The 12,732-nt window shown below is 31.6% G+C and overlaps 1 protein-coding gene across 1 annotated transcript; it reads left to right on the top strand.

Moving 5' to 3' along the window:
* Nucleotides 1–11,627: 11,627 nt before the first annotated feature.
* LOC139425163 (uncharacterized) lies at nt 11,628–11,993 on the top strand. The gene has a single exon (XM_071178847.1). The coding sequence runs from the start codon at nt 11,628–11,630 to the stop codon at nt 11,991–11,993; it is 366 nt and encodes a 121-aa protein (XP_071034948.1).
* Nucleotides 11,994–12,732: the final 739 nt, after the last annotated feature.

Raw genomic sequence — 12,732 nt, 5'->3', positions numbered from 1 at the left:
TATATATATATATATATATTCCTACTGCTATAGCTTTTCTCGGACTAACTACTTTCGGAAACAAAACTATCTTTTAGTGGATCTGTTAATTATCCATTTTTTTAAAACTAATTCTAATTCCTTAATATCATATTTTTCGGAGAAATTGTATCTTAAAAATTAGTTAGTTTAAAAATCCTAAAAAATCCTCGAATTTGGAATAAAGGTCACGAAAAGTTTCGTGGTCAGTCGACACTTTGGTCCTGTACATTTTAATTACATTTTACTTACATTTTAATTAATAAAAAAAGAAGAACATCGCTCGTACGAAAAAAGGTGTAATATTCCAGATAACATATCAATTGCTTCTTTTTTAGGAAGAGCAAACAATGTCGTGATGAAGAAATGACGGTTACGGCGGTCGAGAGTTTTCATAGAAAAACTGTGACAAAATGTGATTGTTTTCCCTCCCAAATATGTAACTGACTCTCAATTTTATGTGGCACTCATAAACAATTGGAAAAAAAATTGTTTTCTGAGCGCGATTGTCAAATTCAACAAATTAAATTTGCACTGCAACCTGTTAAGAATTGTAGTTATATTATTGTGATAGTTACAATGATGTGCATCTATCTTATCTTTTTGATTATAATTTAAACAAAACTTTTTCATTTACTTAAAATGAGTCGTTAAGCTATTTTTTTAATTCCTAGTCACATAGTAGTTCTAAATGCATTAATCACTTACCTGTTTCACTCATCATTAGGAGAAGAATGTTTTTGATTGTTTAAGTAGAAAAATCAGGGTGGCCAATGTCGCAACCAGGAAAAATTAAAGAAGTGGAAACGAAATATTAAAGAAACAAATTATTCTTACTAATTTACTTACTATTAACCAAAATATATTTTTAATCTAAGGGAAATATATATTGATGCCGAAATTGTCCAACTCTTAATTCCTAAAATGAAATTAAATTTGAAACAGAAAACCTTTTGTTAATACTTTTTAGATTTTTCCTGGTTGCGGTAAACCTGGAAATTAATAATTTGCTATTTGATTTTATTTAAACCATTAACTACATTTTTTTACGATGCAATGATGGGAAAAAGTGCCATTATAAAAAGAGTTTTAGTATAGTGAGCCAAATGAAAATCGAACCACCCTGAATAACTTTTAATCTAATGATCTTCTTTGATGATTGTTCTTCTTTAATCTTTGATCTTCTTCTAATGATTTCTTCTAAGAGCTCCAAATATAACTTTAAAATTCAAATATAATAAGCTTTACAAAGTTAATAAAGTCAATAACAGAGCCTCCTGTGTTCTTCAAAACTGAAACACAAATTTAAAAAAAGAGAGTAAATTTTCATAAACAATGCAATAAAAATTATAATGAAATAATATTGATTTCTTAAGTTAAATTTAAATTCCGAATATAACAGCCTTTACAAAAGTAATAAAATTAAACACAGCTTTTAATTTCTTTAATTTTAAAGCAGACAATTTAAGAAAAGTGTAATTCTCATTAATGATGAAATAATCATGGCGTACATATTTTCTCATCTTTTTTTTATTATCTCAGACAAGAAAAATATTAGAAGGGGGGGGGGGGGNGGGGGGGGGGAGCAAATAAACAAAAATGAAGACTATTCAATTTTTCAGATTTTTTCTTAGAACTTCAAATATGACAAGCTTTATAAAAGTAATAAAGTCGAATAAAAGAGCTTCCTGTTTCTTTCAAATTGAAAATCAAATTTGAAAAAAAAAATACATAGTACATTTTTATACCAATGCAATAATAATTATAATAAAATAATAGTTATTGATAATATTGATTAAATAATATTGATTTCTTTAGTTTAATTTAAATTCTAAATAAAGTTATGAAATTAAACAGTGCTTTCCATTTCTTTAAATTTACAGCAGGCAATTTGAAGAAAAAAAAAGGTGTAATTCTCATTAACAATGAAATAATAATGTCATTCAGATTTTCTTTTTTCTTACCCCAGACAAGGAAAAAAAAAAAAAAAGAAGAGGGAGAGGCGAATAAACAAAATTGAAGACTATGCAATTTTTCAGATTTTTTCTCAGAACTCCACTTCAAAATATAAGATGATAAAAATGAAAAAGAAATAGATTGATGAAAAAAATACAGACAAATATGAAGAAAAAAAAGAAGAAAAAGTTTGATTCGCATTGTTGTGAGAGCTGAACAAACAAGAGGTTCTTGTGGAGGAAAAAAGAGAGAAACAGCACTGTTGAAGATTGAACAGTACGTGAGGAAGATGCACATAGAATATCTTGAAGGGAACAGGAAAAGAACACTCAAAGCAGATGGTTGAAGAGTTTTTTGGGATCGAGTAAAAATTCAGCAAAAATCCCATTGTATTGTGTCACGTAACGTCAAGAGAAGATTCTCTCATTCGCAGTTTGCTTATCGGGAGCTTTCACAAAAATGCATGTAACCAAAAACTTAACTTAAATCAAAAACATTCCAGAAATTATTTGGAAGAAACATTTTTACAAGAGAAATGTTTTATGTGTGCATTTTATTACGATTTGAATTCATAGATGGCGCTAGGAGTATGTCCGACGAACAGAACTCCTGGTTTAAAAATAAACCCATTAAGTGGAATAAATAAGTTAAATAATTCATATTCTGTAAAAAGTAGCTACTTTAATAACTGTTTATTATTTAAATAGCTTTAAAGACATAAGCTTTAAATGTATTTACAAGATTAGATTGTAAAAAAACCTAAACAATTTTCTAATGTGTTTTAAGAATCAATACATTTTTAAATAGAATTCACAACTCTTGTTTAGAAATAAACACATCGAATAGTAAACAAAGTTAAATAATATGCTACAAGAATAGTTATGTTAGTAACTTTTTATTATTTAAAAAGCTGTAATGAAATTAAACTTTATTAGAAAGATTGATTAGATTTCTTCTATTGTAAATAAACATAAATAATTATGTTTCATATACGAGTATTTCAAAAATAAATATATTTCTAAACAGAATTCGCAACTCTCGTTTAGAAATAAATCCATTGAGTGGTATAATAAAGTTAAATAATATGCTGCAAATAGAATCCCTTTAATTACTTTTAATTATTTAAATAGCCTTAATAGAACTAGATCAAAAATTGATCGAAATATATCGATTGATTTTTTCTGTTTCAAATAAACATAAAAATTTATCTAATATGCTTAAATGAATTAAAAATAAATATATTTATGAACAGAATTCACAACTCTCGTTCAGAAATAAATCTATCGAGTGATATTACGAAGTTAAATAATATGCTGCAAATAGAATCCTCTTTAATAACATTTTGTTACTGAAATAGCCTTAATGAAACTATAAAAAAATTATTGGAAAGATTAATTAGATTTGTTATATCGTAAATAAACATACAGAATTATGTTTCTTATGTTTTAAAAACAAATATATTTATAAACAGAATTCTCAACTCTCGTTTAGAAAGAAACCCATCAAGTGGTATTACAACGTTATATAATATGCTTCAAATAAAATCCTCTTTAATTACTTTTTATTATTTAAATAGACTTAATGAAACTATGTAAAAAATTGGTCGAAATATACCTGATTGATTTGTTCTCGTTCAAGTAAACATAAAAATTTATTTCTTATGCTAAAATGAATTAAAAATAAACATATTTATAAACAGAATTCACAAAACTTTAGAAATAAATCTCTCGAGTGGTATTATAAAGTTAAATAATATGCTGCAAACGGAATTATCTTTAATAACACTTTATTATTTAAATAGCCTTAATGAAACTACATTAAAAATGATTAGAAATTTATCGTATAGATATATTGTATTGCAGTTTAACATAAAGATTTAGTTTTAAACAAAAATAAATATATTTATAAACAAATTTCACAACCATCAAGTGGTATTAAAAGTTAAATAAAATTCTGCACGAAAAATCTTAGTTTTTGTAAATTAAGAAGTCTTTCTAATAGTGGATTAAAATTTTCTAGAAAGCGTTAGTATATTTGTTATATTCGACAAAATAGCCATAAAAATGTATTATCTTTGCATTTTGAAAACAAATATATTTCTGAAAAAGCAATTTAAGTGTATAACTAGGCACTACATGAAATTAGATGAAAATTTTATATTTTGCTTCTAAATTACTATTTATGCAACTATCTATACACAATAGTGGAATAAAGGAATTCATTATTAATAATTTTAAAAATTTATTTTGTAAGTGCACATTTATATGAAAAGAAATTTTCGTTTATAGTTTTGCTGAATATTAACTTTTTCAAGATATGATATATGAAATTAATCAAAATAATTTGATATTGAATAAGCTTGGCAGACTTTTTGAAAATAATATAGACCTTTAGTTTTTTTTTCTCCAGAAATTAAAATGTTTAGATTAAAATTTGATTACCACATATGTAAAAAAAGCATTTTCTAGGACTCAATCTTACTGGTTTGAGGGGTTGATATCGAATGTGCTAATTAATTAGCGCAGACGATATTCTAAGTTACGAAATCAGACACAAAAACGTACTTTCTCTGAGTAAACATACCGTTTTATGGACGGATTCGGAATTCTAACCACAAAAATATAGGAGGTAGCCGCAATCTGGGTGATATGGTCCCCATTGTTTGGTCAGCAGATCGATCCAAAGTTTGAACCCCTTAATGTTAATTTTACTTTTTGCATATTTCGCCAAATCTCGAGACATTTTTAACCGAATTGAAAGTTTTTTACTCACAATTATAAAAATTATTTATCCAAAAATAACTTTTAGCAAATATTTTTTATTTTTTAATAATTTATTTAATAATAGTGAAAATATTTTGAATCGCGTAAGGTATACAATTTTTCTCATTATTTTAAAGAATCTAATTTTGCATTGTAAAACGCAAAATATGAGTGAAATCGGTCGAATAATTTCTGAGAAACCGAATTTCAAAAAAATTTTTATGTGAACAATTCGGTATCTCAGGAACTAGTCGACCAATTACGTTCTAATTTTGTATTTTGCCATGTAAAATTACGTTTTCTGAAATGATGTAAAAAATGGTATACCTTACAATTCACAATTCTTTCTACTGTTATTAAATAAATAAACAACAAGTAATAAATATTTACTAAAGGTTATTTTTAACGTGAAATCGTTTATGGATAAACCGGTTTTACAATTGTCCACAAAAAGTTTTCAATCCGTTTTCTAGAGAGGTAGCAAAATACACTAAAAGTAAAATTAATATTAAGGGGCCCAAAACTTGTATGTATGTTTGAATTATTTATGTGCTGTAAATGGTAAAAATCTTTTTAAATAACATTTAGGCTTCGAAATAAGTAATTAAGCACACATTTTGCTATCACTAAGAGAATTCTTCCGGTTAAAACGCAGGAAAGATTTAAAAACTGGTAAAAAAAGATAGATGGAAATTTATTTTTTTTTAACAATTATTATTGGCTAAAAATATTTTGAGTTCATCTGTTTTAGATCTGAGCAACTGCATCACTAAAACTGATGTAAAATTGAAGCCTATAAAATTTACAATAACCTCTTAAAGCATTTGTCGCCATTTTTTTTTATGTCTTTCCAGACTGTGGCCAAACGGATGAGTTGGAATCTTCTTTGTTTCATTAAAGAAAAATTTCGTATCTTTTACGATAGAATTAAGGAGTTTTTTTTATTTTTTTTATTTTTTTTTACTTTCAATCAATGAGTTTCAAGTGGCATCAAACTGTGATCCAATAACAAATTGAAATTCTATTTGCATAATTACGATATTTGCATATTTGGCATCTATTTGCAAAATTTTATAAATTGTTATCCATCTTTTGAAAATAATTGCACGATGAAAATTCTCTCAAACGGATTTAGCTATGGTGAAAAGAGTTTTACGTAGATGGATCAATTTTCTGATTTAATAAGTAAGAAGAGAATCTATTACTGAAAATTTCTAACTTTACCCTGTAAAGTATTCAATTTAAAGCTTTTTTCTAAAAATATTAAATTTTAACAAATAAATCAGTCTACAAGGTTTCCGCGGTTGATTTTCATTTTGATGTGTCGTTTAATATTAAAAGCTGCGTTGTGCATAGCTGCTAACATTAGCTCTTTTTCAGGAATATATTTTAGCTGAATGGTAAAATATATAACTTTATTTAAGTTTTTAAATATATGTTTACTTTTACTAAGATTTAAACAGTCTCAGCATAATTACATTTATGAAGTCATTAGTGCCGATCGTTTTTTAAAGCGAAGGTTCCTTTTTTCATTATTATTATTTATTTAAGCAAAGTGCTTGAAACCCCTTGACAGGTACCACATAGTCTGCTGATCTCAAAGAACTTTTACAACGATAATACAATAATGCACGATGGATGGGATACACGATGGATACACTATAATGTACATAATACACGATGGATGGGATACTACACGATGGATGGGGTACTACACGATGGATGGGATGGAATAGGGAATATGTACACGATGGATGGGATGGGATGGGATAGGGAATATGTACACGATGGATGGGATAGGGGATACACGATGGATGGGATAGTAATACACGATGGATGAGATAGTACACGATGGATGGGATAGTAGTAAACGATGGATGGGATAGTACACGATGGATACACGATAATACACAATGGATACACGATGTATGGGATAGTACATAATACAAGATGTATGGGATAGTATATAATACACAATGGATGGGATAGTATATACACGATGGATGGGATAGTACACGATGGGTGGTACGATACGATGGATGGGATACACGATGGATGGGATACACGATGGATGATGATAAGGGTAATACACGATGGATGGGATAGTACACGATGAATGGGATGGTACACGATGGATACACGATGGATACACGATGTATTAGATAGTACATAATACACGATGGATGGGATAGTAATAAACGATGGATGGGATAGTACACGATAATACACGATGTGTGGGATAGTATATAATACACGATGTATGGGATAGTATATACTACACAATGGATGGGATAGTATATAATACACGATGGATGGGATAGTACACGATGGATACACGATAATACACAATGGGTACAAAATGTATGGGATAGTATATAATACACGATGGATGGGATAGGGGTCACTCCGAAGCCCTGGCACCCAACTCATGAAACAAGATCAGATCAGATTAGGAGAAATTGTAAAAATGAGTTAGTTCAAAAATCCTCGAAAACTATCGCGTTTGAACTAAAGTTCACGAAAATTTTCGTTAAAGGTAGACACCCTGGCCAGAAATCACGACACGGAGCTTTTTGCGTTTTTAAAAATAAAGTTGTGGATAGCAGAAGGAAATAGCTACTTTTTTCCATATACAATGGAGAAACTTGCGTTGAAAAACCCTAGCAACAGCCTAGCCTAGCTTACCTCGGCTCCAGTTAGGATCTAAATTAGCTCAATATGGTTCCTATAAGAACATGCACTGAGGAACCGATATTGGAATGTTTAGATTTTTTAATATTGGTCCTAGAATGCTTTTTAATATTGGACAATAACAATTCAATATAAAAATGATATTGGTTGAAGAGTGAACGTAAAGTATCGGGTGAAATGGGCAATTCTATAAAGGGTCGGTATTGGTTGAAAAATAACTGGTAAAATATCGGGTGAAATGGACAATTCGGCCGATATTGGTTGAAAAGTGACTGTAAAATATCGGGTGAAATTGACAATTCGGCCGATATTGGTTGAAAAGTGACTGTAAAATATCGGGTGAAATGCACAATTCTATATAGCCTAGTTGGTTAAATAAGGAATATAAAATATTAGGTTAGTCTAATAATTCTTTATGATATTCTACATAGGACCAATATTGAAAAATATCTTTTTACCTTTTCACCGTTATTGAGTCAAGATTAATAAATTGTGTTTAAACGGGAAATTTATCGTGCATTTCATTTGTTTTGACCACGCCTTAAATATTTTGTCTCCCGTAGCCTCCTTACATCGGTTCCATTCTAGAGTGCAATGACGCTCGCACTAGGCACAGGTTGAAATTTTAAAATTGATTTGATCAATGCATAACTATCAACTTTTACACATTTTGCGTAAAACTTCATTTTTTAATTTAAAATGTATTCTCTCTATTTAATTCTTGTATTTATAAATTTAATTTATGTTTTTAACTACCACTACACTGAAATAAATTTAACTATATATAAAATACGATAGAGTCCTTATTGTATATTTGTGCTCAAGCATTTTATATTATATATAGTTCTGGCCGAGTAATAACTCGCCGGAATATACTATTTTATTAAATTAAAGATATTGTCATAAAAAAAAGTGGTAGGAGATTTACATTTAAATGTATATAGTAGACGTATCGGTTCGGTCTGCATAAGTTTGTATAAGCATGCCTGCTAATTACTATACAACTTGCAAAAGATTATATTTCTTTTAAAAACCATAGCTTTCAGAATTCTTTGTATTTTTTGCCAACTTTTACGCATATTGCGTTAAATTTTATTTTTATACTTAAAGTGGTAATAAATACTTAAAGTGGTAATAAATTTATGCTATCCTTGCTTTAATAAGCTTAATTTTTAATTTTTCTTTTATAAAATTTGGCGATACTTTAAAATAAGGCGTCTCCTTCTTTGGACATATCTTTATGGTAGACCTACCACAAAGCATATTTTTGTCTATAATTGTAGTTCGTGGCCTGGGATTGCGTGGTTGGTAGGGCACTGAGCCTATATCAAAGAGGTCGTGGGTTCGATCCTCGCCGGCCGAAGACTTCCCTTGTTGTAAATGGTGACTGATGAACATTAAATATGCCGAGTCTCAAAGTCCTCCATGTTCCCATAACAAACCCTACCTCTGGGGGATACTGATCCAGGAGTTTCCTCGTCTTCTGGATTGGTTCAAAATTACAAGGCTACGTAGTTGAACATCAGTAGTTGTAAACCCGAAATTGGGTCGGCTGTTCAACGACGGTTATAAAATATAATTGTAGTTCGAGCCGCTATGGCTCAGAGGATAGAGCGTTAGCCTTCCAATCAAGTGAACTGGATTCGAATCCCACCGGTGGCTGGTTGATACGAATCCGCATCCGGCTTGCACCGACCACAGTGCTGACGTGAAATATCCTCAGTGGGTTTGAGTCCCCTTGCCTTCTGGCTAACCATGGGAGGTTCTCGTGGTCTTCCTCTCCATGTAACGAAAATGCAGGTTAGTTCCATCGAAAAGTCCCCCACGAAGGCAAATTTATCCCAATACTTGATCCAGATGTTCTCTTGTCTTCTGGATTGGGTTCAAAATTACAAGGATACGTAGTTGACCATTGGTAGTCGTAAGCGCAAAACATTAGGTCGGCTGTTCAACGACGGCTATAAAATTATAAAATAAAATATAATCGTAGTTCAATTCTCACTTTACTTTCACTGATTGTGATTACACTACTGTGGGAGATTAAAAGTTGACAGGTATGCACGAGTATAAAATTCAATTTAAGTATTATTATTTATCATGAAACTGAATTTTGTATTTATAATTTTTACCTTTTTAAAGTAAGAAGAAAAAACAGTAAATTATATAGGAGAGTGCTTTAAATTGCAGTTGGGAAAAAGGAACAAAGAAAAAATTTTTCTCAAACTGCAGAGCAGTCCAATACCTTTTTATTAAAACTTTACTATTTATAATAAAACAGAACTTTGTATTTATAATTTTTACCTTCTTAAAGTAAGAAGAAAAAAAGAATAAAATATATAAGAGCCTTTGTTAGATTGCAGTTGGAAAAAAAGAGACAAAGAATTTTTTTCTCCTCAAACTGCAGACCAGTCCAGCTCTTTTAATCGATCCCTTTCAGATTTAATAATGAAGCATCATTTAATAGTCTCAAACGTACCTCACCCATAAAATTGCTGACGAGTACAAACTCCGATGAATACAGCATTCCCATTCTTAAACTCTTCAACTCCGATATTTCACATTGTTTCAAACTCAATCGGAGAAGGGCTCTTTAAAGCACCAGAGGGAATATCAGTCTCATTAACGCTGATTGGCCGCATACAATCAGGTCTCATATTTCCAACTCAATATTACCATCAGCAAAATCCAAGGGGATGGAAACCGGCAAAATCCGCAAAACTCACCCTTTATCGCGGGTCGACACTCGCTCAGCAAATTGTTAGCAATATCCAATCCGGACCGTTCCGCTCCCTTCCGGTTAACGCTCCCGAATCCCGGAAAAGGAGCTCCTGGAGTTTACAAAGTTGACCCTAGGGAAGCGCCAGGTTTTGATATCGTTTGTCGTGGCGCGGGGGGTTGCTGTTTTAAAGGCTGCCACCTTAGTTACGGAGTACTTTTGTGGCAATTTTGATGTGGATTTCACCTAAATTGACTCTAGAGATCGTAAGGCTACGATTACCTTTGCGTTGCTCGTTAAGGCAGGGTCCGTAGCAAATGTTAGTTATCGCCAGGACATTCTCTGGAAGTAATGAAGGTTAATGTGCGATTACTACACGCTTTAATGCCTTCCCGTCATCTGTGGTAAATTTCAGATGGGGCATATCTTTGATGATTCTGCAATTTTTAATAGTGATAGTATGAATTAATGAGAGTAGGGTCCATAGGGTTTATATTCGTTATTGTATTTGGTAACATTTTCTTCGTTCAAAGGGAATCAAATCTTTAATTTTAATATTAGAGTTAGCCTTTGTGAAAATTTAATGCACATAAAAATCGGAATATTATTCATTAATGACTTGTGACAATAGTTAGCATATCAGCCATATCGAGCAGTGTTGGATAAGGGACTAGAGAGCTCGCATCCCAATGAGGTGACTGGGTTCGAATCCCGGCGATAGCTGGTCGATAAGAATTGACCACAGTGCTGACGTGAAATATACAAGGCTACGGTGTTGAACACGATAGTCGTAAACTCAATATTGAGTTTGTTAGCTGTTTATCGATGGTTATAAAATTGAAATAAAGTATCGACATCTCAACCATATTTTTAAATTGTTTAATTTGTAAAAACTAAAGTGCGTCTTTATTTGTAAAAACTAAAGTGCGTCTTTATTTGTAAAAACTAAGGTGCGTCTTTATTTGTAAAAACTAAAGTGCGTCCTTATTTGTAAAAACTAAAGCGCATCTTTATTTGTAAAAACTAAAGTGCGTCTTTATTTGTAAAAACTAAAGTGCGCCTGAATTTGTTAGTACTTGTGGTCTCCACCTTCTGTTCACCAGCCTTACAATTGCTTAGTGACATTTTTTGCTTCGTTACGATTAACAGTCTGTAACATCAAAATTAAACACGGTTCAGAATTTTACCGTTATGCGTTTATCAGCGGTCAGAAAAACTACATTATTTTTGTAGTTTACTACACTACTGTGCAAATTAATTGGGACAAACAAATTTTTTCAGAAAATTGTTTTTTTCCCCGGAGATTTCCAGCCCAAACCGGTTTGAATTGCATTTTCTTACAGCACGGGGTTGCTTTTGGCTGGTTTAAACCGGTTTGACAACGTGATCATCTTATGTCAAAATTTACTCCTTCATTCGTGCTTCAGTTGCTGTCAGGAGTGGTCGATTGTATGAATTGTTTGTTTCTGACGTGTATTAAAAAAATGGATATCAGTCCCAGGAAAAGAATTCGAATTGTTACGCTTAGTCAGCATACATCTATGACTGTAAGGGATATTGCTGAAACAGTTGGAGTTGGAAAATCGAGTGTTTCGAGGATTATTCATATGCAAAAGAATTTGGGTACAGTGTCTCCGAAACGAAAGAGTAAATGTGGACGCAAACGCAAGACGACACCTCGAACAGACCAATTTCTATTACGAAATAGTAAAATGCATCCTCTCAAAACAAGCACAGACCTTCAGAGAGATTTATCAGCTACTGGTGTGAGCATCGATGCATCGACAGTCCGACGAAGGCTTAATGAAGCTGGGAGAATTGCAAGAAAACCAATAAAAAACAGCTATTAACACCTGTAATGAAGAGAAAACGTTTGATTTGGGCCAGGAAATATAAATCCTGGACTGCACAAGACTGGAAAAAAGTTTTATTCAGCGACGAAACGCATTATTTGGTGCAAGGGTTTCGACCAAGATTTGTCAGACGAAGTGCTGGAGAACCCATAAGGGAATAACATATTATTCAAACAGTTAAGCACCCCCAAAAGCAGATGTTTTGGGGTTGTTTTACCTCTGGAGGACCTGGCAGCTTAGTACCGATTGAAGGAATGATGAACTCTCAAAAGTACATTCCAATAATAGAAAAAAAAGTTGTGCTTTTAATGCGCTGGGGGTGTTAGCGTCTGTCAACAAGATCTCTCTCCTTGCCCCAATTCTAAGATGACAAAGACATTTTTTCAAGAACAGAAATTAATGGTTTGTGATTGGCCAGGTAATTCTCCTGATCTCAATCCCATCGAAAATTTGTGGAGTATAGTGAAGAGACGTGTGAGTCAAATGGACTGCTCAACCAAGAAATCAATGATTGAGAATGTTATAAAAGTTTGGTTTCACGATGACGAGATCAAAAATTTATGTTCGAATTTAGTAGAATCCATGCCAAACCGAGTACAGGATCTATATCGAGCTAAAGGAGGACATATTTCATATTAGATGGCTATACCATGCATGTAAGTTAACTTATAGTGATTAAACAACATTTGTGAAAAATTTTGAGCTTGTCCCAATTAATTTGCACAGTAGTGTATAA

The sequence above is a fragment of the Parasteatoda tepidariorum genome, chromosome 1 (assembly GCF_043381705.1).
Source record: "Parasteatoda tepidariorum isolate YZ-2023 chromosome 1, CAS_Ptep_4.0, whole genome shotgun sequence".
NCBI classification, from domain to species: Eukaryota; Metazoa; Arthropoda; class Arachnida; order Araneae; family Theridiidae; genus Parasteatoda; species Parasteatoda tepidariorum.
This window is presented reverse-complemented; position numbering and strand designations above follow the sequence as displayed.